At 38.8% G+C, this 27,918-nt stretch overlaps 2 protein-coding genes across 5 annotated transcripts in view; one reads left to right on the forward strand and one right to left on the reverse strand.

Annotated features, from left to right (window-relative positions):
- Positions 1-302: 302 nt before the first annotated feature.
- On the forward strand, positions 303-27,500 carry AP1G2 (adaptor related protein complex 1 subunit gamma 2). 2 transcript variants are annotated; one of them, XM_072150670.1, is made up of 22 exons: positions 303-446; positions 550-758; positions 1,778-1,902; positions 4,104-4,245; positions 4,546-4,642; positions 6,388-6,464; positions 7,360-7,452; positions 8,050-8,130; positions 9,261-9,359; positions 11,388-11,443; positions 11,565-11,678; positions 11,762-11,902; positions 13,863-13,917; positions 14,504-14,626; positions 18,476-18,565; positions 19,794-19,921; positions 20,008-20,112; positions 22,085-22,220; positions 23,600-23,732; positions 25,361-25,524; positions 26,465-26,563; positions 27,217-27,500. In XM_072150670.1, the coding sequence occupies exons 2-22, from the start codon at positions 558-560 to the stop codon at positions 27,316-27,318; spliced, it is 2,361 nt and encodes a 786-aa protein (XP_072006771.1). In that variant the 5' UTR covers positions 303-446; positions 550-557; the 3' UTR covers positions 27,319-27,500. The 2 variants fall into 2 exon arrangements, with proteins under 2 accessions (XP_072006771.1, XP_072006775.1); XM_072150674.1 differs by having other exon boundaries at positions 311-446; positions 529-758.
- ZFHX2 (zinc finger homeobox 2) overlaps positions 25,559-27,918 on the reverse strand; it is a 57,037-nt gene continuing 54,677 nt past the window's right edge. For all 3 annotated transcript variants that reach the window (XM_072150661.1, XM_072150655.1, XM_072150658.1), the window contains one exon: positions 25,559-26,711. In XM_072150661.1, coding sequence (XP_072006762.1) covers positions 26,698-26,711 — 14 coding nt within the window. In that variant the 3' untranslated portion in view covers positions 25,559-26,697. The remainder of the gene's footprint in view (positions 26,712-27,918) is intronic.

The following is a 27,918-nucleotide window of genomic DNA, read 5'->3' on the forward strand; positions in this document are numbered from 1 at the left end:
ACCTGCTAAGATACTCATTTGCTCTCATTTGCATATAACACACACTGAGAACACGCCCAGAGGCCAAAGTGTGGTATAAAGGAGTGTTTCTAACAATAGACATACATTATGCATGAACTTTTCTACTGTTCAGTTACTTAGGGTGAGATTCTTTCATGCGGTTATTAGCTTTTTAGCTTACAGCTATTCTAGAATCATGGGAGATAAAAGTTTTGGTCTTGTATTTGTTATGCCCTAGCCCTAAAGTATTAAAGCTGCTCTGCAAGTTCTGCCTGGACAGCCGGTGGATTCGCAGAGCTGGGAGCAGGTGTCACACTATCTTTCAGGAAGTAAGAGGGCGGCACAAAGTGATCCAGGTGAGAAGCAGGAAGGTAAGCTATTCCGACAGAGAAGCAGGTGCACTGAAGACACAGGAAGGCTGACATAGCAAAGCTGACAGAAAATAGGTAAAGATTCAGGGACTTGATCTGTAAATGCTTGATGATACCTCTTGCCTTGTACACCGTGTCACTCTTCTTGTGAGTAAAGTGTTTGCTTTTTATTGAAAAGTGGACAGGATGGGCCCTCCTCTGAGGCTGCATGAGCTGATTCGGGCCATTCGCAGTGTTAAGACACAGAATGAAGAGAGAGAGGTAATCCAGAGGGAATGTGCTGAAATTCGATCTTCATTTCGGGATGAAGATTCAGTGTACCGTGGACGAAGTGTGGCTAAACTGTTGTACATGCACATGCTGGGCTATCCTGCACATTTTGGACAAGTAAGAAGTTTTAATACATTTAATACTAATTTACCAGAGATTGCTGGCAGTACGGTTAACACTAAAAGGTGAATACACACGATAAAGATGTATATCGTAACTTTCCCACAGGCTCCCGTCTGGAAGTTGTATATTATAGATCTGAAAACTCTACTTCTTAAGGCAATAAATTATATGTAAGGCCAGTATATTGTGGAGACTCTCCTATTAGCTAAGAGGGTAATAATGCTGTAGAAGCAATGAAAGAATATAGTGGTCTCATAGTTTTGTTTTTTTTATTGTTCTGAGTATAAAAAAACTCCCCGTCCTTCGCTCCTCCCAGTAATTGATGGTTTCTTGCTGTGTGTCTTAATCTATCATTAAGCAAAAGAAGAAGGGAAAGGTAGAACGAGTACGCCGGTCTTGAATATATACCTTGACAACATGGTGTGCCCTGTGTGTTCCATATGTCAGTCAAATGGCATAGTATATTTTCCTGCCTTTAGGGCTAGCAGGGTTCCCATGCTATGCTATACTTAACATAGGACATCATTTTTAGATCAGTAGGGGTCCAACACTGACTTTTGAATGGGTTGTCCACTTTCATTAAATAATTGCCAGTGTTTGTTATACAATTTTCCTTTATACTTTTAAATCAATTCCTTACAGTTTTCTAGATCTCTGCTTGCTATCATTCAACAGGAAGTTTCATTGTTTACTTCCTGTAGATCTCATCTCAGCCACCACACGTAGGAATTGTGACTCTAAGTAATTTGTCTTTTCCCAGAGCCTTATTTCCCAACATATCCTGATCTCTGGATTCATACAAGTCTTCAAAGCTTAATTGTTTTGATCTTTTTGACTTTCAGACACAATATGAAATTGTTGTTTAAATATTATTAGTTTTGGACATTTTTTTGTTGTAACTTGTAATTCACAAGTTTTTCACACAGTTTTTGTCCTGTTATATTGTCATTATACAAGTAGAAACTATTTCAGGCCTTTGCATAGTTGAAATCAAATCTGTTATTATATTACAGATGGAGTGCTTGAAACTGATAGCCTCACCCCGTTTTACAGACAAACGAATTGGATACCTTGGTGCTATGATGTTGCTAGATGAACGGCAGGATGCTCATTTATTAATAACCAATAGTATGAAGAGGTGAGATGAAAAGAAGCAGGCCACAAAATCCCTAATGCTGTGCATACCAAAACTGTGATGATTAGTTTATTTTAAAGGAAATCTACCATCAAAATCCATCATGATAAACCAGGGAAACTTATTCATAAATCCAGACACCGAGATTATTTTAATCTTCTTATATTTGTTATTCATCCTTCCTTATAAAATCTACTTGTAAAATTATGCTAATGGGGGTGTTATCAGAGCCCGTTCAGTTAAACAGCCAATGAAGCTATTAGTATGGAGTGGCTCTGGTTACGCCCCTCATTAAAATAATTTTAAAAGTTTATTTTAGAAGAAAGGAGGCCATGGATAACAAATATAAAAAGATTAACAAAGTCACAGTGGCTGGATCTATGAGCCCATGGTTTATTTTGATGGTAGATTTCCTTCAAAGTTATTTAAAAAAATTATGAAATGTGAAGTTTAGGCCTCATTCTCACATAAGAGCTACATGGTGCTGTCCAGTATTTGTGGGTTTGTTAAAAAAAAAAAAAAAAATTTAAATATAGGTTTATTTATTTATATATATTCTTTTAAATATATAAAATGAAAACTATATATTTTTTAGAAGAAATAAGGCATCGTCAATCAGTTGCCAATACAAAACTTCTTGGGCAGAATATCTGTATGACACCAATCGAGCAAAGTCTGTAACATTTTTGGCTCGCACCCCTTTTTGAAAAAAAAAAAAAAAAAAAAGAGTCTAAAAACTGACAAGATGCCCTGATAAACAAATTTCAGGGTGTTGACTTTAATAACACAACATAAATACAATGGGCCAGATTTATCATTGGTGAGGAAAACTTCACTATGTGCAGACTGCGCCAGATTATTGAAGACTAGTGCATGAACGTATTGCGCTTAAACTGACTGCACCAGTTTTTTTTGGTGCATTGCATTTAAAGGACGTGCGCCTCAATTATGTTGGACTTTTGACATAAATGTGGCGACAGGTGTGAATGGGCACTGGAGCACCCCTTTAGGTGGAGAGTGTTGTTTTGCGGCGGACACAGCGCAGTCGCATCACAAAACTACTGCAGACACATCATAAAATGTATTTATGTGCAAACTGCACCTAAAACTGGCACAGACAGTTTTATAAATGTGACAAAATGTATTTTTTGTCCTTTTATGTATTTGTATACTTGAATAAAGCTTCAACTCATTAGCGCTCCATGTCCTATATATCGGACGCCAAGCGCAGTGACTGATCTCAGGCATGACAGATACGCCGCTCTCCAACGCCACTATTCTGCATTTGGTGGTGTTGGAGAGATACGTGTGATCTGTCATGTAGGTACTTTTGCACAATCACTATGACACCCCCACTGTCCGATTTTCCTTGGGTTATTCCCACCACCATATGTTTTTCCTTGTGTTATGTCCCTTATTGTCTGTTTTAAAACTGCACTGTGGTATGCACGTGGTATGCGGAGGATGTAGTAGTGCATGCCATGTGTGGAGGATGTAGAAGTTCACACATGTGTGGAGGATGTAATAGTGCACGCAATTTGAGAAAAAAGTAGAAAAATTTCAAGTTAGAAAATTTTAATTTTTCACATTTTTCCTAAAATTTAGAATTTTTACCCCCAAAAAACCAATCAATCAGCAAAATTATACTACTGATATAAAGTAAAATGGGGGTCATTTACTAAGGGCCCGAATATTACCGTTTTGCGCCGGCATGCACGCGATGGAAATGGGGGGGTCGTGGCCGTCAGAAAACCCAACGGATTCGGAAAAAACAACGTATTTAAAAAAAAAAAAAGTGTTGCTTGACACGCGCTTACTTTCACCCAGCAACGGATCGTGAGCTCCAGTGAACTCCGATGGACTTCAACGCAGCAGCGACACCTGGTGGACATCGGGCGCACTACCTTAGTGAATCGCCGGAAGACCCGAATCCTCCACAGAGAACGTGCCGCTGGATCGCGACAGGACCGGGTAAGTAAATCTGCCCCTATGTGTCACGAGAAGACAATCTAAAAATCAGTTCGATGAGTTAGTGTTAAAAAATAATTACGACAAGAAGAGACACCTGTCAGATTCTTAAAAAACTGCCTGGACCTTAACCTGCGTCCTTAAGGGGTTAAAAAACCTCTGTAAATGCTGTTTTGCACATGACTGCTTATCACTTTTGATTTACCTTTCTACTACTTTGTTTTGTATTTCCTCAGAGATTTGGAGCACAGCTCAGCAGTGATACAAGGTCTGGCTCTTTGTACTCTTGCATGCTTAGGATCTGTAGAGATGTGTCGGGATCTGGCTGGAGAGGTTGAACATCTTCTACAAACATCGAATGGCCATGTCAAGAAAAAGGTGTTACGATATAGTTTACAGTGGAGGAGTCACTACAATGGTTTTTATGGACGATAAACTGGGGGAAGGAGATGTAGCAGTTAGAAGAGGGGGAGGGGGTAAAGAATCAACTGACCGAAGGGGAGCTAGTATATTTTATATAACAATTTTTCATTTTTAACCCAGTTGCCAATTATTTTCATTACATTATTAACCCTTGAGCCTCTTCCTCTCCTTCCTCATACTGACTCTGATCACTGAAGTTGAGCCATTCCTTGTATAGCACCTCATGCATTGCTCACGTCCGGTTCATACCTACAGGCTGTTTTGTGTGCAGTACACATTATCAGGAAGGTCCCTGATTTAGTGGAAATGTTCATCCCAACGAGTGAGATGCTGCTCACAGAGAAGAGGCATGGTACGTTTATTGAGTGAATGGAAGGCTGGGAGCACTGATGTTATGACAGTACTAAACATTAATAGTCTACAAAATGAGTGTCTGATATATAAATATATATTTATTTTATTTTTATTTTTTTTGAAGACTACATGAACATGAAAGTGGCTGGTTCTCATCTGTACTGAGAATCAACCAATGTGTGTTCCTTTGTTTTCAATGACCCATTGATTTGTGAAAATGGTCTGTAATCCTGATCCACAGTTCACATGTATTCAGCTCAGTATTTTGCATCAGTTTTTGGTAGTCAGAAATTGATCTTAAAGCACAACTGTAAAAGTTTTTTTTTCACAACTCAATAGCTCTTGGGATGTAAAACAACTTTGCCTATTATCTTTGTTACCTATATCGAGCAGTTTCTCAGTGTAGCCCAGTCCTGGAGTAGCTGCTTCCCCAGTCTGTGCTGACAACCCTGGAGACTGTCCAGTAAACAACTCTACAGTCTCACAAGTGGGAAGGGGCTGCTGCTCCCTGCTCACAGAGGAGGAAGGAGGGGGAGGTCATGTGACAGAGCTCTGTGTGTATGTGTGTAGCAGAGATTAATGTGTTCAGTGCAGTGATCTCCCCTGTTCCCTATCAGTCCCTACAATCCAGTCTGTAATTCTACAGAACTTTGTCTCTCTCTTTACCCCCTCCCCCTCTTTGTACTCTGCATTTTCTTCACTGTTCAAAGAAGCTATTAACCCTTTAGTGCTCACACAGCACAGACTATACACTTCATGTAACTGTTTTTCTACTACTTCTACTACTTATTACATGTTCCATGTTCCTACAAGTGATGAAAGCTGCCAGGCTAGTCACTATATGCATTTTGTATGTACACTATGCAGTGCTTAGTGGATTTACTTGTAGGAATCTCACCTAATTTTCTGCTTAATTACTTAATGAGAATCATGGGAATTGTGGGCTCAGCTTCAAGGCAGATACAGGAAGAGGTTAGTCTCCACCGACTTCCCGACTGATGAGAAAGATTTTTGTCAAGCACTTTCAGAACAGAAAATGCCATACCTTTGGAAAGAAAAGACGAATAGCACAATTTGGGCATTGTTCTGTTTATTTTTAAAGGGGGGATCACATAGCTGGTAAAATCATTATAACTTTGGAGTTACGCTCCAAACACACAACATGTACAAATCTTTCCAATATACTGTTTTTGACATACAAAAACTGATGCAAAATACTGATGAGTAGTGTGATCAGCAGTTTGCAACTGCCTTTAGGTTGTATTCAGATGGTGCCATTAAAGCCACCACAGTTTAATTAACCATCCCTCCCCCGCCCATCTTCTGCTGTGTAAATCAGGAGTTGCAGCGCTGGAATTTAACCTCCACCACACCTGTAATTTCAAATGTAGTCTCCGCAGGTTTTCAGGCGAAAACTCTAGTAAATATGCTGAGCTGGGATTTCCACATTTCAGCTCACCCTTCTTCCTACACTGTCACGCCCCAAAACACGGGGAAAAAACAAAAAGTTGCAATTTGGCTGTGCACCAATTTTTTTTCATTCCTTGTCTAAAAACTGCCGGACAACGCAAAATAAATATCCTCCAATCTCTCTGAGTTGTAAAAAATGCAACTGCGTAAAATAATGCTATCCCGGTATATGCTCATAGCATAATAAAACCAGGTAAATTGAGTAAAGAATAAAAGGTGGATAATAAGTGAACCAAATTATGTAAATATGTAACATCAAAAAGCTTATTTCAGGTGTGTTCTATGGAGCTGTGCTCTTGGTGACAGAAATCTGCCAGCGTCACCCTGCCGCCATTAAAGGTTTTCGCAAGGTGAGTCATATTATTTATTTCTTAACACTCAAAAATTATATTTTTTCACACTTTTGAGTCCCAGTAGGCGTAAAGAAGACATGGTAATACTTTCATTAATGTAATGCAAAACATTTGTACAGGCGGCCCCCTACTTAAGAACACTCGACTTACATACGACCCATAGTTACAAACGGACCTCTGGATGTTGGTAATTTATTATACTTTAGTCCTAGGCTACAATAAACAGATGAAACAGTTATCAAATGTGTCTGTAATGAAGCTTTAGTCTTAATATTGATTCTTATGAAAACCCAACATTTTTAAAATCCAATTGTCACAGAGACCAAAAAAGTTCTGGCTGGGATTACAATGATAAAATATACAGTTCTGACTTACATACAAACTCAACTTAAGAACAAACCTACAGACCCTATCTTGTATGTAACCCGGGGACTGCCTGTATAGCATTAAAGTGCTAGCCTCAGTGTTACATTCATAGGCAGACTATAAGATCCAGTCTTTGGGGAGTAACAATATCACAATAGCAAACCTAAAGACAGATTTGATTTCATAGTGGAAAACCACTTGGATGCTATATCATTTTTGCCATTTTGTGATATCTTAATAATAACAATATTAAACCTGTATTTATGTAGCACCATCATATTCTGTAGTGTTGTGCTGATCATGAGGTACATATACAAAGAAAAATCAGACATTACAGAGCAATAACATAATCAAATGAAACAATAGGAGTGAGGGCCCTGCTCGCCAGATCTTACAGTCTATGAGGATGAGGGTTGTGACACAAAAGGTTATGTAGCAAAAATTCATTTTTTTTAAATATACTTTTAGACAAAAGTTGCTTCTGTAAATTTCCAAGTATATTTATGGTTATTGTTTTTGCCTTCAGATACTTCCACTTCTCCTGCAAAAACTCAGGCAGATGATGTCAGGTTATTCCCCAGAACATGCGGTTTCTGGTGTCACCGACCCTTTTTTACAGGTTTGTTTCCACAGTGCAAGTGATTTATTTAAAGAGAACCTGTCAGGCACATCTAGACCCCTAAACCATCATTGAAATGACATTGAAATGAGTCAATGGCTTCTGTGAATTATAAAATGAACCACCCAGTCTACATGGTAATCCTGTGAATTGAGTCAGTTTTGCGGTACTTCTTCCTGTTCCACTCCTTCTCCCTTTTAAAGCAGGAGGAGGAGTGAATTGGGAGACATTGGAACATTGGCTGCTGACAATGTCCCAATGTATCCCAAGTGACATAACTATTATTATATGTACAGTTACATCACTGGGAACCTTTCGGAGCATACTATCAGTGGAGGCTGGGGGTGGATGCAATACAGTTTTTCCCCTCAATTTTCTCAATCTGTTACTCTTGTTTTTGAAAGATTTTGGAAGGCACTAACCATATAGTTGACTTTCCTCTATTTTTATGTCTTTACCTAACTCTCTGGACTCTAGATTGCAAAATGATGTGACTCTGCAGGCTACATTCTATATCTTTTACATGATGCATATTTCCTGTTGTTCACATGGTGTATGTTCTAACTAACTTGTTCATTCACATATGTTTTTGACCAGGTCCGCATTCTACGACTTCTGAGGGTTTTAGGTCAAAATGATGAGAGTGTCTGTGATGCAATGAGTGATTTGTTAGCCCAGGTAAGAGAACCTTGTAAGGAATCTTACAAAGCTGAATCAGTATAACACAATGGGGCACATGTATCAAAGTTTTGGCTTTGCCTTTGTCTTTCATTTTTGAGACTTTTGAGCTTGTGCTCTCATTTGCAATGTTTTTTGCACCTCAGACAGTCTTCCTTCCGAAGTTCACCATTGTCTAGTTTCTGCAGTGTTCCCCGTGTTATCACCTGTATCCAGATGTGAAAGTTGCAAAAAAGTCAGATTTTGGAGCAAATCTCAGACTGCCTTCACAGCTTAGAAAATTGTCGTCAATGACCCAAATGTAAAAGTCTAAGGGGGCCAGATTGGGAGACCGTAGTGGCCATTCATCTGGGCCATGATGACCAATCCACTTTTCAGGGAACTGTTCATGTAGGAATGTTCAGACTTTAGGGGTCATCTGAAGGCAAATGTCTATACAGTACTGTAAATATGACAGAATGAAATATAACATATGTAGACATATGCCAGCTGAGAATATACTTATATATACACATTACTATAGTGGCAAACAATGTACTGCACAACAGAGCTGTATTAGGTAGAGCTAGACATCACTTACTCTATGAATCAGTCACAGCTGCTGCATCATCTCTCCGCGCTTCCTGATCTTCATCTTCCTCACAGGTGACAATTCTTCTTCATCTTGTATAAAACTTCATGATAACTTCGCCTGGCCATGCAGATTTCACTACAGATGTCTTCAGCTCTGTGCAGTCATCTCTACACTGCACCCCTAAAATTACCAAATTCACTTAAAGGATAATGTCACCTTGATAAAAACAATGTCATTATTTATATACAGCAGCCAATTAATTATGTTTACTTCCAGTGAATCCTGTCCATGGTCTTGTTATGGCATGCAGGTGCTCGAGCCATTTTTATTACAGGAAGTAAATTGGAGTCATTTGATAATAACGGCAACTGTGTGTTGATCAGCAAGCAGAGATGTTGAAAACCAAATCAAATTTATACAGAAAGTATATTGGCAAATTTTATAACTTTTCATTACACAAGCCATATCAATTATTTGCAGAAAGTGGACAAACCCCACTAACTGTTTATACTTTTGCTAACTATATATTTATGTATTGGCTCTTGTTTTCTGTCAGGTTTCCACTTGTACAGAAACACAGACAAATGCAGGTAATGCAGTCTTGTATGAAACTGTTCTCACTATCGTGGAAACCAAGTCTGCAAGTGGCTTGCGGGTGAGTTTATATAGATAAAACTATATATAATCTACATAAAACAGTAGCTAAAGAAGCAGTTTCTGTGGGGCCCAAATACTCAGAGGGGGCCCAGGGGTTGGCTTGGGTGCAGGACTGCTTTACTTTATTAATGGGGAAAAAAACAAGATGGTGGCTTTTTGCCATAAGTACTTAGACTTTTCTCCTCAAGAATATTTTGCTACCATTAGTAAAAACAAAGTAGCTTTTAAAGAACCTAGGTTTGTAAAGCCTTACTCTTCTTTATTGGTTGCTGCAAAACTTCTTGAAAACAAATATTATTTGTATATTAAAGCATTGCTCTGGCCTTCCTTATTTTACATCCTTACTGTAAGTACCTTTGTGTTAGTTCAGCTGTTTGTACAACAGACCCCTCCTTCTTTACTAACTTACTAAGACTCTGTCCACATCAAAGTCAGTATGTCAATGTTTGCCAGGCCCCCAATTACAATAAAATGTATTGTTTATAGTACTAGTCTTCTTATATAGGAAAAGTCTTGGGCTCGGTTTGCGACCACACCCCCTGCACCACCTGTATATATGCAAAGTGGATCTCCTGATTTAAAAATATTTAAAGTATTTCCCGAGATCAGAATCCAACAAAATCCCCTTATCTCAGCTTCACAATGTATGAACCATATAGTGCAGAAAACGGTGGACAAATTAGATTTCCTTCAGTTTAAAGGCAATTCAGGATGCTGAAAAGTAAAAGCATAATCTAATGAATGCTCCAGCTTTTCATCTATTTCCAGGCTTCAGTTTATCCAAACTCTGTTTAAAAGAATACATATATAAAAACTTCTCTATTGCACCACTGTTGTATCTAAATGTTATATACAGTATATGCAGTTTGGATGAAGTGAAGTTTTGCTGCATATTAACCGGTTGTTACAGTGTGAAATGAGCACTTCTCCCTCTCACTGTTGCTGAAACTTCCTCTGCTGCAGTCAGGCAGAGGGAGGGAGTGCTACAGCAGCAGAGTTGGAGGGAATCTGAATCTGTGAATCTGTGAATCTGAAGCCCGAATGGGCTCTGGTAACCACCCCAATAGCCTTTTGGGCTAATTAGCATAATTTTAAAAGTTCATGTGGCTGCAGTTGCCACCCCTTCAGGACTCACCACAAACTTCTGGCAGAGAGCCAGGTAATGTAATATAAAATATTATAAAGTACTGATATGATTCAGAATGCTGATAAAGGCATTTTTAAAATAAACTATAATAGACTATTGGAACCAGTCACCAGCTTAAAATGACAATCTTGGTGCCAAATTTGTTTAATTTGGGTTCACGCTTCAAGTTAGACTGTACTCCACAGCCAAAAGGAAGCAAGACTCTTGAAGAATGTGGCAATATTATTTACCCATGAGGCACAGTACAACATTGTCAAAAATTAAAATGCTCCAATAAGGAACTGAAACGTTGTACTCTGCATCATGGGTGAATAGTATTGTTAGATTTTTAAGGAGTCCCGCTTCCTTGGATTTTCCTTCTTAGTTCAAAACTTTAATGTTTATCTTTGATGTAGAGTCTGAATAAAATCCCTATGAGATTATTTACAATGTATTGAAAAAGGAAAAAACATGGGAAGCAAGCGGAGCCACAAACATTTTATCCTATACGTTTTTAAATCTGTAACAAGTTGTTTGAAAATGTTCATTAACTTTTATGGACTGGAGATAGGCCAAAAGGACGTACTTTTAGCATGTGTATACATGTGTATAACTAAACCTTCTTACTACAAGGGAAAAAACGGAGTTGACCACAGTTTACAATACATAGTTTTATAGTGGGAGTCTGAAAAAACTAGGGGCATGTATTGCTCAGAAGTTATTTTGGCTCATTCTTGCACACAAACTATTCAATTCCTTGACGTTTGATGGACTCCTATTAACTCTGAGCTTTAGTTCCTTCCATAGATTTTCTATTGGATTCAGGTCAGGTAATATTTTTCCTTAGATCTATAGCATTTTCTAGGATTCATAAACTTGGCATATAATTGTCTCTCCTAGGTTCTTGCTGTCAACATCCTTGGACGCTTTCTTCTAAGTAATGATAAAAACATCAGGTATGTTTTTTCTTAACCCCAACACTTAATATTTCTCAATATAGTTAACATCAAAATAAATAAAAGATGTAACTATGAGGAACAGAGCAACCAATATTCTTTAATTGTCCTTGATGTGTAGATTTGTTGCCTTAACGTCCCTCCAACGCTTGGTGCAATCTGATCATGCGGCAGTACAGAGACACAGAGGGACAATTGTGGAGTGTCTTCGACAAACAGACACATCTGTAAACAGGTAATAGGGCTGAGTTCAACCTATTTGCTAACCATAAGCCATAGTATTGATTGTATATTTACTTCTGTCTTTTTCTCTTGCAGGAAGGCTCTAGATTTGTGTTTTGCACTTGTAAATGAATCAAATATTCGTGTAATGATGAAAGAACTTCAGAGGTTTCTGCAGTCCTGCTCACCGGAGTTAAAAGAACAGTGTACATCTGGAATTTTCCTTTGTGCAGAGAAGTAAGATTATGTGGTTATAGGCAAAAAAAAACGTCATTTGTGGTTAATGAGAAAGAGACTACATATGGTATCTGTTTAAAGGTGATCTTTCAGCTTAGTCACATATGAACTATGCATATGACCTTATGGATGAAGTGCCCTGCATCATAAGCATGAGCTTTTTTTTTTTTTTTTTTTTTAGAGAGAGAAAACATATTGGGGGTCATTTATTAAGGGCCCGATTCGCGTTTTCCCGACGTGTTACCCGAATATTTCCGTTTTGCGCCGCTTGTACTTAAATTGCCCCGGGATTTTGGCGCACGCGATCGGATTGTGGCGCATCGGCGCTGGCATGCGCGCGACGGAAATCGGGGGGCGTGGCCGAACGAAAACCCGACGTATTCGGAAAAACCGCCGCATTTAAAAACCGAAAATGTGTCGCATAAGGACCGCTTACCTTCACCTGGTCCAGCTCGGTGCATTCCGGCGCGATGAGTTTACTTTCAGCGCAGCAGCGCCACCTGGTGGACGGCGGAAGAACTACCTTATTAAATCCCGGCCGGACCCGAATCCAGAGCGGAGAAGCCGCCGCTGGAACGCGAATGGACCGGGTAAGTAAATTTGCCCCATTGGGGCAGATTTACTTACAAAGTCATAAGAGTTCACTAAAAGTGCATTGTCCGTCTATAATGCTGTTGCTTCCCTGCACTGGTCCGACAGAGTTCACTTTAACATAGAGCATGCAACAAAATTTGCAAGTTAAATATGGCGCTTGGTCCAGATCAGTCAGACCGTTCGACGGCACACTCCCTCATTTGTGTCGCATGGAAGCCAGCGCAGCTGCAACACAAAAGTGTTGCATGCGACACAATCTCAGCGCAGACACTTCTTAAATACCTGTGCGAGCCGTTTTAGCCTAAAAGAATGTGCACTGCCCCACTAAAGTGCACAGCACGACCCTTAGTAAATGTGCCCCATTTACTCTCAGGGCCAGTTTACTGAAAGTGCCTCCTTCCTCTGTGAAACTGGGCAAGAGAGGGAGCACTGCAACACCCATAATATACTGACTTGCTAATTGGTTTTTAAGTAAAAGAAGTAAAGATTTTTCTGCATTTCAGGCCACATATCTGGATGTTGCCTGAGAACACACACAGTATGGCTGGTACCACATGTAGCAAAAATACAGAACACAGAATACAGAACAGAATTTCCACATGGATAGCACCGCCTCAAAAACACATCCAAAATGAGCAGGTGTTCATAATGGGAATCGTCTGTTGACTCTGATTAAACCTTTTTACAATGAATTTGAAATAAAAAAATTGTATGTGGTTAGGTTTTGTTTACATGCTATCAACTATGCTGTAACTGTAAGGCTCGATAGCCACAAACAAGCCCATTCTTGACATTAAAAAACTGGCACTAGCATCAATTATTACAGCAAATTTGCATCTGTTTAGCATACTTTTTGTATCCACCTGTCTGACAAATGTTCTAACCTGCAGAATTTACATCCCATGTAGCCCAGGTCTAAGACAATTAACATCTCAGTGATATCTGTTGACTTACTGCCTGTGTTTTCCACAGACAGTACATGGAACAATTAGGTTTTATATATATATTCAAAAGACATATTTTTTTTTCTTTTAATTATTGTGGGTATGTAGGTAACTGCTTCCGGTGCATATTAGCCATCTGTAGAAGTATTGTAGTCCAAGCTACCTAGCACTATTATAGGCTTGGCTCTATTTTGGCCAAAGTTCTCTGGCTGAAAAACACTGCAAGAGCCATAGCAGTATAGCTCATGGTGATTTCCAGTGAAGGCATAGTGAATGGGATTAATAAAAAAATATTTACCCTGCAGGTAAATTACTTCTGCAGATGCAAAGATAAAATTCTGCCCCTTCCCCCACATGAGGGGAAAACCTACCAAAAAAGCATAAGTGACGGGAACAATTTTATGTTATTCTTTATCCTATAGGTTTTCGCCTTCCAAGCGCTGGCATATAGACACCATAATGGAAACACTAGTCACAGTGAGTAGTCTGAGTATTTTTCTATGTGCATGTAAAATAATTAGTTTGGGTGATACAATATGTATAAGGTGATATTGCTGTGAACTGTGTTTATAATAATAGTAAAAATGTGGAATAGTGGGAAGGAGCATGGCTAAGTTTGGAAAGGGTGGGGCTTAAAAGCACCACGGTGTAAAATGTATTGCAAAATTTTGGCAAGAGTAAGTCAACTGAAAGTTGCACCACATTTATCATCCAGCATAACTTTTCCAATTATCTGAGAGGATGAGTAAATCTGTCTGTAAATTCCATGTTGGAATAACTTTCCATGTACAGATAAACCTAAGCAACATTTTGGCCACAGCTTTACACAATTCTGAAAAACAAGTCCATTTTTAGCCATTTTTTAGCCATATTTGCCTTTTTATCCTCAATCCAATGATCTGCTCTTCTGCTTTCTCTGTCATCTAAATAGCAATTTCACCCTGTTCTATGTACATATTTGCGCCTGCCTTCTATCTGGTAGCACTATGGAATGCATAGTTCAGTTACGTATTGCTTTGTGGAAATAACTATGAATTGAGTAGCGCTGTCTTCTGTTTTTCAGGCAGGCGAGAGCGTCCGTGACGATGCTGTATCGCACCTTATTCAGCTGATCAGTGGATCTTCAGAACTGCACAGCTACATTGTTCAAAGACTCTACAAAGCAGTGAGGAGAGATATTGTACAGGTAACAGTAACAGTTTGACAGAACAAACAGAAGTATAGCTGGTCGAAAATAATGAGGAGCACCCTGCGCCAATACTGTTGGCAAGAGAGAGCCCTGTATGTAATAAAGACATTGTGACCTGTGTAAATGATCAAATCACATGAATTACAGTGGCAGGACTAAATATGTCTTTCATCGGCTCATAGATGGAAATATCTATCCATTATCTTATACCAAAGGGTTTTTGTAACATATTTGACAAATACTGTGGCACATTTACTTACAAATTCGGAAAGTTTACTAAAATGCATTGTCCGTCTGCAGGGTGCGGCGATTCACTAATATTATTTACCAGAAATCAGGAATGTGTCGCTTCCCCGCTCAGGTCCGACAGAGTTCACCATCTTTTTTGTGGTGCACCTTTAACATAGGGCGTGCAACACAATTTCAAAGTTAACAAAAGGGTCTTGTGCGACACAATCTCAGTGCAAACACTTCTTAAATACATGTGCAAGATGTTTTAGCCATGAAGAACGTGCACGGTCTAACAAAAGTGCACCATGCGACCCTTAGTAAATGTGCTCCACTGTAATATGTTCTCTATTTCCTAATATCAACTGAAATTGGGAAAATTTTAACATGCAGGAATTATCATATTGTAGTAAGATTTCTAAATATTGCTGTGAATTGAGATCTGAATTTGGAGACCAAATACTGCTTCCACATATTCTATATTACCTCTGAGGACTCATCCATGAGTCACTGGGACAAATATATTAAAAGTTTTTAATATAAGTAGTGCAAAGTTAGACTAGGTTTAAACTGCCAGATTAGTTTGATGCTGAATAATAAATCTGGTGTACCTTAAAGGGAAAAGTTTTATTATCCCTACATTCAAATTTCTCTTTCTTTTCGGTAGGCGGAGAAAAGAGGCTACCGGGGTGTGGAGTAGCCGCCCCGTGTAACCTCAGATGCGGCTACTCCACGCCCCAGTAGCCGCATAAGAAAATTTGAATGTAGGGATAATAAAACTTTTCAAAAAAGTGCGGGGACGTGAGGATTAGCCCTTAAAAGGGCTATCCTCATGTCCTATTGATCCACCTACCACCCGATCTACCTTTATAGGTAGATTCGTGGTGGTAGGTTCCCTTTAACAACATTCTTCAACTACACTGCTATTTCACATGCTTATTACTGGGCCAATAAGATTGGATGGATGCTGTCTTCATGGCAGGACAACCAGTAAAAGTAATAAAAAATGCCACAGATTTTTGTTTAACCACATCATAAATAACATAATTAAATATGATAAAATAGACAAACCACAAAAGAAAATAATTCATATTTGGTGTCTCCAGAGTCTTACTGAGCTGCAGAATAAAGTAATCTTGTTATTCACTCACTATTGTGTACACTATAAATTAAAAACCTTTTTTCTAAAACTATGTTATGGTTATTATGAGGGTGAAAATCGACCTCCTATTTTTTGAGTTTATGCCTTAAAAGTACAACATAGAACCCTCCACTTTTTTCACAGGTCACACCCTTTTTAGTACTGGTTAAAATTTCTATAAAGTACCTAAAGCCTTTCATATATGTGGTATTAAGCAATTTTTGACAGTTTTTGGTGCAAATTAGAACAATAGATTGATAAATCAGCCCAATTGTCTCTTAACCATGTATTTTATAATGCCCACTACTGGAGACAACTTGGGGCAGCTCCTCCTTTCATCCCCTTGACCCGCTTGCAATGCAATCACAGTATTCCAAGGGGTTGCTTTAACCTCCAAACTGTTATGCATGCCTATTAGGCCCAGCAAGAAACAGCCATAAAATGTACTATATACTACAATCCAGTGGTATTTTACATTTTCATTTTTCTTGGAAAGAAAAAAAAAAGTAGAGAAATAAAGATTCTTTTTACAGTTTTCTTAATATAAAAGCAACAAAAACAAAATTTATATTCCCATGCCCATACTGTTAAAACTAAATGATATTTATCCCATATTTTGAAACTTGCCAAAAAAAAGACATAGTCCGGGCTGGCACAAGGTGTAGGCAGAGGTAGGCGATTACCTAAGGGGCCACCTATCAAACATAAAGGAAAAAAATTACATACTGTTTTGAACATTCCTACACCACCCAACCCAGGAGAAGTGTCTTCTGCGTCAAAGTCTAAGGGCTAATGCAGACCACTGTTTTGGGGCCGCTGATACAGACACACAACTTGCGGCCATATCATGGCCCACGATGTCCCCGGCCATGGTGCGGTGAGCATAGAGTGCCAATGTCACTATAATGCCTTATCACAGCCCTGGCCACAGTTGTTATGTTGTTGTCACCTTTTTTACCCCCAAAAAAGTATATTGATCAATAAACTTCTATGTACCAGAAAATGGTTTCAATATAAACTAAAGCTATTTTGTGAAAAATGTGAAAGATGATCCATTTTATTACTAAAGTGGTAATACAAAACTTAGTCTATATAAAGCTGACATTACCATAATTGTGATGAACTCCTAAGGAATGTTTTAATGTCCTTTTCACTGCAGAGTTAATGTCATAAAAAGGAAACTAATGAGAGATATGCACTTTTTCACGCAGTCACCTTACACTAATAAAAACTTAAACAAAACCTACCATCAGGAATCTACCTAAGGTAGATCTTATGGTAGGATCCCAGTAATAACCTAAACCCCAAACTATGCTTCCCTAACACTATAACACTTTCTAACTTAATCTACAGCTTATCTTATATGCTACTTTTCTGTAGAGGCCGCTGGGCATGGAGTAGCCTCTCCAGGGAATGGGAGCAAAGGCTACCTCACAACCCAATAGTCTCTGCGATCCCTCCCAAACTTTGAGCGACAAGTAAAATCTGGCATGCCGCCAACTCCTGGAGCTCCACGCATGTGCTGTATCCGCGGCGTCAGTGCTGGCAGGAACAATGAGGTGCGCTTGAGCGGCCCTCGCTGCAGATTGAGTTACTGTACATGTGTAAAGCTGTGGGAACTAGCGGCGCACCAGATTTGATTTGCTCTCCCTTTCTATCTGCATGCGGCCAAGTTAAATCTGTTGGCTCCGGCTTCAGTTCCAGGTGCACACGCACTTAATCGCACAAACCAGCACTGAAGCCAAAGCTACAGTGCATGCGCATAGCTCCAGGAGCCGTTGGCATGGCAGATTCGTCTTGGTGCGCACAGGTCAGAAGTGATCGCATAGGCTACTGGGCCCGAGTAACCTCTCTTGAAAATTATCATATTAGTTAAAGGAAACCTACCACTTAGAATGGTAGAGGTAAGCTGTAAGTACCGAGCACCAGCTCAGGGTGAGCTGGTGCCGGTACTTACTTTGGTTAGTGTTATAAACCGCGGTATTGCGGTTTCAACACTTTTTAAACTTTAGAGCAGAAGACGCTTCGGCGCTGCGTGCGCACGATCGTGCGCGCGCCTCCATAGGAAATAGCGGAGATGTTGCGCGCGCACGGCCGCGCGCAGCGCCGAAGCCCCTTCTGCTCTAAAGTTTAAAAAGTGTTAAAACCGCGATACTGCGGTTTATAACACTAACGAAAGTAAGTACCGGCACCAGCTCACCCTGAGCTGGTGCTCGGTACTTACTGCTTACCCCTGCCATTCTAAGTGGTAGGTTTCCTTTAAATAAACTATAGATTAGGTTAGATAGTGCTATATGTTTTGGGAATGATGAGTGAGAATAGGTAGATTCCTGATGGTAGGTTTCCTTTAATATACAACAAAATGGTGCCCTCTGAATATACAACACGTTGAGCAAAAAGTATGCACTAAAAGACAGTGTTAATGGAAAAAAGGCCAGATCTTATTTAGATAATGTAATGTCATATTTTCTTTACAGCAACCATTAGTGCAAGTTGCAGCATGGTGCATTGGGGAGTATGGCGACCTCCTAATAAATGGAGCCTGTGAAGAAGAGGAAGCTATACAGGTCAGTTTTCAATTAATTGTACAACACATACCAAAATAAATGATAAAATATTTTTCATTATTTATATTATCGTTATACAACTTCAAATTTTGTATCAAATCATTTCTACATGCCACAGAAAGAAACCTTCAGCATGTTCATTAAGGTTAAAAGCTATGGGGGTCCACCTGTAACTTAAAACATGTAATTGGACCCCAATCTATAATGTGCTGTCACTGGTGTCCTTATATATTACAGCAGGATGACTATAACCTCTGTAACTCTAGCTAAGCCCTACTGCACGTGAACGTGCACATTCATAGGTTGCAAACTAAGCGCCCAAGGTCCATTGTTTGCCACTGGTGTGACATTGGAGTACTGTCACACGACAAATCCCAGGAGAAGAGCCTAGGACTAATTTGGTTGCTTGGGTGTGTATGAGCTCATAAAACAATATGAGGACATGTGCTAGTCATTGAAACAATGGTTATTTTACTCCTTTTCCATTGAAATAAATGCAATCCATTTGGTAATTTGACAATATGCACATATACCAACCAGAAAATACAATAATAACCGGAAATAAGCAATATTGAATTTCTATAATTAGAGTGATAATTTAGTAGTGAGATCTAAAACGCATATTGGTGTACAAATCTATGTATATGATGAATGTTTCCAATTCATTTTTAAGACTATACTCTTTATAGGCATAATTGATTTCTTGTTAGTTTCATGCAAGTGTGAACATTTGCATGCCTGGCAGTCTAGAATGGTGGCGAGTGTTTTAGGTCTGAATTAAAGAGTTAATGGGTTCTGAAGTGTGAATAGCTTATTTTCAGGACATCTTTGTTTATTACAAGAAATATAAATGACTTGTAGTTGTACAATACTTTATTTAAGGTTACCAAACTTTTGGACTTAGGTCTTGAATAACACAATAGACCTCTCTAAAGCTTTTATCTGTAAACTACTGAGATAGCTAGTCCTAATGTTTCTTTTCACGGTCTACATTTATTAATGTATTTGCGTCTGTGTTGTGCCTACACATCTTACTCTTGGTGTTCTTCTTGCTTGCTTTTTGTGGGTTGGGGATGTGGTATCGAATTTTATGTTTCAATATTCAGCATGTTTTAGCTTTGGTTTTAAAGGATTTTCTCAAACAGGCATCCCAGATTCCGACATAGTGGATATCAAATACACAGTATTATTACTTAAATCATTGTTAATATATACATAATACTTCCAGGTGACAGAGGATGATGTTCTTGATGTACTGGAAGGTGTTCTTCAGTCACATATTTCCCTGCCAAGTACACGGGCATACACCCTAACAGCAATTATGAAACTTAGCACTCGCTTCAACAACACCATAAAGTAAGTAGCCTCTAAGACATACATGCATACATATGTACTGTGCGCATTATGGAAAGTATACATCTTCTATTTTTTCTTTTCACCAGTCGCATCCGTCGAGTGGTATCTATATATGGATGTTGTCATGATGTAGAGCTGCAGCAGAGAGCAGTAGAATACAATGCACTATTCAAGAAATATGATCACATGAGGTAAAAATTGTTTTGTGTAGGTCATGTCGGATTTGCTGACATATATACAGCTTTAAAATATGTTTTGGATAAAACTCTCTCTTTGTAAATAAAGGAATTGCTGGCATGTTATATTTACATTCAAGCAAAAGAAATATTTTACTGATGAAGCAGTCAAAGCATTGTGATAAAGTAAGGATAATGAAAACTTACTCATAACAGAGTTCTGTTACTACACTATCTGACCATAGTTTTTCAGCTGCCACTTTTTCAAGTTTACTGAAGTTGGTCTACTTAATCATTGCAATGTATTTTAAGTTCCGCTTTGTGATACATGTGATGAGTTGCATGTTTAGTCTCACTTTTGTGACTTTTTGTGGTGTGTGACTTTTTAGTTCCAAATAGTAGCTCCCAAAAGTAAGTCTGGGGGGCACATATATCATAGTTTTTTGGCTGCCACTTTTTCAAGTTTCCTTAAGTTGGCCTACTTAATCATTGTAAAGTATCTTACGTTTTTCCGCTTTGTGATACATGTGATGACTTGCCTGTTTAGTCTCACTTTTGCAACTTTTTAGTCCCAAATAGTAGTTAACCAAAAGTAAGTCTGGGTCTGGCATGCTCTGTTTTGGGACTTATTGGGTGCAAGAATGGGACAGTTCCGAGCCAAAAGTCTCAGAAGTTGAAAAAACATCTGGGCTACAGAGATAAATCTGGCCACTGCATTAAATCCTTGAGGCAGCTAACTTTGGTACGCTGCATGATTCTGCACCTAAAAAGCCGCAAAGTGCAAAAAGTCTCACAAAAAGTCACATAAAAAAAAGAAAAAGGAAACAATAGGAGTGATACTTGTCCTACTGGGCATACTCTGTTTTGGGACTTATTAGGTGCAAGAATGGAACAATTTCAGATCCCAAAAGTTTCACAAAATGAACAAACATCTGGGTTACAAAGATAAATACAACACACTGCATTAAATCCTTGAGGCAGCTAACTTTGGTAAGCAATGTCCCCCTATGATTTGTTTTTGTGAAAGTGACCCATCTCATACCCACAGGATAATTCACACACCAAGATCCCCAGTGATCAGCTGAAAGGGGGACCAATTCTGGATTGGTGCAATTCATGACTAGCCATCCATTCACTTCTATGAGCCTGCACAAGATCAACATCCACAAGCTCCATAGAAGAGAATAGAGCGCCACTCAAACAGGGATACTGGCAATCGATTCACAGGGGACGGATGTGGTCTCCAGGGCTGTTGACCAGGAGATCATCCGCCCCCTGACGTTGACGTTCCCAGTGGTAAAACTCCCAACAATACATGTATGGCTTTGTGGAAAGGGGATAATGTTTGTGGGACAACCCCTTTAAGCCAACATTTACTTGTTAAAGCAACAACTCAGCGTGGGTAATTTATTAACCTGGAACTCCAAAATTCTGGTATCAAAAAGGTCACTGAATACAGCTTGCAGCTTTTTTTTAAAGCTTATTTACACAATTGTTTTGTAATATTTGTCATTTTACCTCATTTTAGAAATGTGTTAATCCATGTGATGAAAGACAGCATTTGTTTCAAACTTTCCTTCCTATACTTTTTATTTGTAAATGATAGTACAGTTATTACTTGGCACAATGGAAAAATATTACTGTTTGATTGTGCTACATTATTATCCATTGCACAGTTTGAATAAAGTTTTTTTTTTCTTTATTCTTGGTAACTCACGAATAATCTGTGCCAATGTGTGTTGGACAGACACATACCTATATATTATCATAATCCACAGATTTACTACTAAATACTCATATAATTGAGAATCTTAGAAAAGTTATTGTAGACCTTCACTAATCATTATGGTTTTCCAAAAGAATAAAGTAATATTATTGCATTGGAATTTCCAAGCATAAAACACTATGATTTAATTTACTGAATTGTATATAAACAAAATGTTACATGGAAACTCATGGGTTGATTGTATCCTATGTCACAAATTAGGTCAGCTATTTTGGAGAAGATGCCTTTGCCTGAAAATTCTACTTTAGCAGAAACTGAAATTTCAATTGAAGAAATCAAGGAAAAAAATGAAAGTCAACCAAAGAGTATTCCCTCTACAAGCCAGCCAGCTAGTTATGTAAGTAAAATAAATTGATTTGCATATCTCATTGATTTGCATAACTCATTGACGGTACATATGGCCTGAGATATCAAGACAACTGCACGGAGATGATGCAGCTGGTACCTCTGGGTGATAAAAAATAGTGGTCAAAAATATAAAACTCCTTTATTAGAAACTTGTTAAGAGCATATAAAAACTACTAACTACTTTGATATTTTTAAAAAGGACCGACCCATATGTGAACATTAAAATGTCACATGAAAAGTCAAGAATAAAAGTCCCACTGTATAAATCACAAAGGGGTGCAGTCCTCAGACCCATAACTCCATGAACTATTGTTAATTTCTCTCTATTCTTCCCATAAAACCTCTAATATTTTAAAAGTAAAAAAATGGGGCAGTGACCCATACAATTACAGCACAAAACATAGGTCCACATTTATTGAAGCCACTGCACCAGTTTTTGTCTGACACTGCACATTCTTTTCGGCGCAAACTGCTTGCACATAGTCACGACATTTGTGTCGTGACTATACTATGACCGACGCAACACAAAATTCAGTATACAAAGGGGCATTCCGATGCGCGGACCATGCGCCACATTTATCATGCAGAGTCTAACAGAATTTTGTTGCACACTATGGGGGTCATTTACTAAGGGCCCGTTTCGCGTTTTCCCGACGTGTTACCCGAATATTTCCGATTTGCGCCGATTTTCCATGAATTGCCCTGGGTTTTTGGCGCACGCGATCGGATTGTGGCGCATCGGTGCTGGCATGCACGCGACGGAAATCAGGGGCGTGGCCGAACGAAAACACGACGGATTCGGAAAAACCGCCGCATTTAAAACTAAAAATTGGTCGCACGGGCCATACCCACATGCACCAGGAAGAGATCAGTGAACTCCGACGCAACTCGGCGGACCTCGACGCAGCAGCGACACCTGGTGGACATCGCCGGAAGACCCGAACGCTCGCCCAAGAAGCGGCCGCTGGAACGCGAATGGACCAGGTAAGTAAATGTGCAACTATATGTTTAAAGTGCACCAAAAAAAGTTGTCACACTCTGCCGGAGCAGTGCATGGGGTGCCATATTCATGAAGAACGTGCTCCACAAGTCATGACTCTGTCGCACATTGCACCTTCTACAGGCAGGTTGCACTATTTTTTAGAAAATGTGGACCATACTGTTAAGTTGTCCACTTCTTTTTTACTGAATCCCTTATAATGTTGCATGCTTTTATGGTTTTATATTCACTAGGCACAGAGTTATGGATCTGAGGATGGCGCCCCTTTGTGATTTATACAGTGGCTCTTGACTTTTCATATGACATTATAATGTGTTGTGCACTTATGATTTGTTGTATGTTCTATATCTCACAATCTTATTGTGCAGGTTACAGATCTGTTGGGGTTGTTGGAAGAAAGTACAGAGATCACACCCATAACCTCAGGGGTATCATCCATACATCAGAATGTACCCAATGGAGGAAGCTTGTTGGATCTTTTAGATGAAACTCCTAATCCAGGTACATAAATATTTATATTTAAGAACTCTTTCCAATAACTGCTTCAATTTTGGTGAATTTGTTTTCACATTGAAAGGGTTTTCTTACTAATGAAATATCCATAGGAGAGAATGTGAAAGTCTTGCTTTTCCCTCGCAGACAGCTCTTGCTGTCTCAGGGTGTGAAGAGGCTGCCAGTCACTATGTTTGCATGGGATAAGCAGGACTCTCCTTGGAATCTTTCCAGGATTTGTTGTTATTCCAATTTGCATACAGTAAACCTAATTGTCACAGAGTTCAAGCTATCTCTTTGCTTTATATTCTGCCATCAGTATTGCTTGCCATCAGCAAATCAAGGTTGGCTTAACCCCTTCCCAATGCCCTTTATCGATTTCACATTTCTATTTTTCACTCCCCACATTCATGAATTTATAACTTTTTTATTTTTCCATGTAAAGAGATGTATGAGGGATTGAATGTTTTCTGCGTAACACAGTGCACTTCGTAGTGATGGTATTTAATATTCCATACCGTGTACTCGGAAGTGGGAAAAAATTCCAAATGCAGTGCAATTAGCAGTCCATTTTCTTGTGGGCTTGGTTTTTAAGCTTTCACTGTGCGCCCTACAGTCTCCTTTATTCTTTGTGTTGGTATGATCATGGGGATACTAACTTTATATAGGTTTTTTTGTGTTTTAATTTAAATTGTGTTTATAGTTAAAAAAAATGAAAACCTTCTTTGCAAAAAAAATCTTTATTTTGCCATATCCTTTTTCATACTTTTCATCCTTTTTTTGCATTTTTTGCAACATGAGATGGCATTTTCAATTCTACCATTTTGAGGACTGTATGGCATTTTGATCACGTTTTACTACATTTTTGATATATTCCAAAATGGACATTTGTGCGCTATTTTCCACTACAAGGGGAATAACTGTTACAATATTTAGATATATTGAACATTTTGGGACGTGGCAATACCTAACATGTTTATGATTTTTACTGTTCATTTTCAGTTTATTAGTTCTAGGGAAAGGGGGTGATTTTAAAAATGTTTTTATTTTTCATTTATTAAAACATATTTTTCAGACCCCAAGGGTACTTTAGCCCTAGTCTGCCTGATTGGTCCTACCATATGCAGCCATGCTGCAGTATGGCAGTAAATTGGGATTTTACTGATCATTTATTACTAGCACATTGTAACAAATGGTTTTACAAAGACATTAGGAACAGAGTCCCCAATGACAATGGCGCGCACATTGCAATATGCAGCAAACGCCCAACTTGTATGGAGAGGACTCAGCCAGTGAGCCTTCTCCATAGTCCCGCAGTCAACATGTGACTTACTAATGCGTCACATGTCAGTAAGGGGTTAAAGGTTGTTTATGCTTTTTTGAAGAGAGAAAAGTGTTAACCGATTAGGATAGTCATTTCCAGCTTTGTAATGAAAAACTTTATAATTGTACAACTATAAACCTGATTCTTCAGACTGTTCAGTTTCCCCTTAAAGACCGTTCAGGTAATTTTATTGTTCATAGTGCTTGATCAATGCATGTAATGTATAGTTTATTAACATTCTAGCAAAGACATTTTAGGCTTGCAATGGTACACTTCATTTGTCCTAAAACTGGTAATCTGTCACCACTTACAGGAGCTCTACCTTCACATGTTGCCTATAATAATAATGGACTTCTAGTGGAATTCTCCTTTACCCGTCCACCATCTAGTCCTGCCCTACTAGTTGTTAATTCTTGCGCCACAAACTCCTCATCTAGTGATATCTCTGACTTCCAATTACAGGCTGCTGTGCCCAAGGTGAGTTCCAAGATAACTATGAAACTAAGGTTCATTCATTTTTGTACACTTTTATATGTAGCTCTGTGTAAAAATGGCGTATGAATTTCATGACAGGAGCTCATGGCTTACTTGCACAATATTGTTACAACTTCAACACGTGAATAGAGTTGTATCATTATTCACCACTTCTCAAACACACCCTCCATCAAACATTTAAGATATTTACAGTATTTAGAGAAGGTGACCAAAACACTGAAAAACATTTTTTTAAATAAACAGTTTTCCCATATTTTTACAAATAAACACCAATGGAGCCTGGAGCCTCTTGGGCTCATTTGTCAAAAAGTCATTCATCCTGGTGGTAGGTGCCCTTTAATAACCAAGCAGCGTGTTAAGACATTAAACTCTGCAATAAACATCCTGAATTTTTTCACATGCTTATTTTGGTCTTTGACTTAAGATATCACGGAGTGCCATTACTTGGACTTGTTCACACAACAGGCTAAGTTGACCGATTGAATGGTTTAAAGCTATTGTTCAAGAATTTATTACTGATGACTAATCATCAGGACGTTACTATCTCATTGGTGAGGGACCGACATCTGACCCCCAGACTGATCAGTTACTTCCAATGGCTAATACACAGAGCCAACTGCTTCAGGCTCACTGTCCTGTGTACATGCTGGCTGGAACAGCTGATCAGGGCAAGGTGCCATCTCTTCTACAATCAGATATCCATGGCCTATCCTGAGGATGGGAAATCAATATTCATTCCCTTTAGTGGTGTGCCAAAAACCTTGTGCCAAATCTATTATGTATTTAGGCAAAAGTTGGGCAAATTTATTATTTAGCATGAGTTGCTGGGATAAATTTGACGAGCTTGATTGCCTTTATATTTTAAGTCTGAGTTGATTCTAATTCAGTTACTATGTGTTGTTCTATGTTTTCTATATTTCAGAATGTTCAGATCCAGCTTCAGGCTCCTAGTGGATCTTCACTTCCAGCTTCTGGTGGAGGATCAGTCACACAGTCGATTCGCATTCTAAACCCACAAAAGGTATTTTAGATGTAGATGATTTTGATGGTAAAAGAAGATTGCCACAGTCACAGTGCCTAGATCTTTGAGTAGGTGTCCCTGGTTTATCATGCTTGATTTTGATGGTAGATTTCTTTTGATGTAACATAGATTATTCATTTTGAGACCACTACAGTTAAAAATAATGAAAAAAATTGTCAGGTATAATATTGAGGATAATAAAAAATATTATAAATACAACTAATGCTTAATGAAATGTGATACTTTGAACATTAAATCTACTGTTTGATTCATACATAGTGTCACTGACAGAATCCACTTTGTACGCGTAAGCAATATTTGGCCTTGTAACAATCTTTTATGGTCTCCTTTTCCTCAAAAATATGTTTTAAACATATTCTAATAAACTGCAAGTGCTTCGGAGGGTGTCACCTGAGCCCCTCTGCCCCCCATGGCTCCTGCTGCACAGGCAATAACAGGCCTCCCAGAGCACTCCCAGATCATTAGCATATTTTTAGGAAAGGGACACCATAAAAACGATTACAAGGCCAGATCCTGCAAGTGTGGATTCAGTAGTGACACTGCTTTATAAGGTTTAAATCATATGGCAGATTTCCTTTAAAGATATATTTCATTCTGAATTACTTTTTTCAATACTTTGTTGTCCTCTTTAGGTTCCTTTACGGATGAGGCTACGTTTGTCTTTTACTCATAATGGAAATCCAATCCAGGAAATATGCGAAGTGAACAACTTTCCTGCACAAACCTGGCAGTGATACCATTGGATTTGCATGGACACTTAGCTAAGGTGGCAGAGACTCAGTGATGGAAAAGAAACACATTAGTGTCTTACATTCAGCAGACTTGTAAAGACGAATCCAAGGAAGTATCTACTTGTGTGTGATGCTTACAGAATACACATACACAGCTACTGCATTGTAATAAAATAGCTTTTAAGACCAAACCTGATTTTTTTTCCTCCTCTAGGTGGCATCATTTTACCTTGACTTCTTTAGACCTTACTTCCACTATTCCAGTATTGCTCCATACTGTGCCAATCTCTGTACATTACACTAAGACACTCACAACATGTATCATAGCTTCAGTTTGCAGACAAAAAAATCCCATCAGGGCAACATAAAAATACAGAAATGGTTAACCCTTTTATTCGCCGTCTACAGATTTGCCAATTCCCTTTAGGCTGTTTGTGTTAATTAGGATTTGCGAGTATAATGAATTCTCCAGCTAATTAATGCTGTGTAGTGATGATGAGGGGGTTGCTTGAAATCGTCTATAAGGGGGGAGCAGCCAGCGGTGATGTTGGGGGGGTTTCATGTGAGTGGCACTGAGCCAGCCTGTACCTGCCCCCTTCAAGA

Source organism: Engystomops pustulosus, chromosome 1 (genome assembly GCF_040894005.1).
Source record: "Engystomops pustulosus chromosome 1, aEngPut4.maternal, whole genome shotgun sequence".
Taxonomy (NCBI): domain Eukaryota; kingdom Metazoa; phylum Chordata; class Amphibia; order Anura; family Leptodactylidae; genus Engystomops; species Engystomops pustulosus.

Excerpts from the sequence above, each read along its gene's own strand:
- AP1G2 (XM_072150670.1), top strand. The coding sequence starts at position 558 with ATGGGCCCTCCTCTGAGGCTGCATGAGCTGATTCGGGCCATTCGCAGT. Across the intron at positions 23,733-25,360 it reads AGATGAAACTCCTAATCCAG|GAGCTCTACCTTCACATGTT; the intron begins GTACATAAATAT and ends CACCACTTACAG. Across the intron at positions 26,564-27,216 it reads GCATTCTAAACCCACAAAAG|GTTCCTTTACGGATGAGGCT; the intron begins GTATTTTAGATG and ends TGTCCTCTTTAG.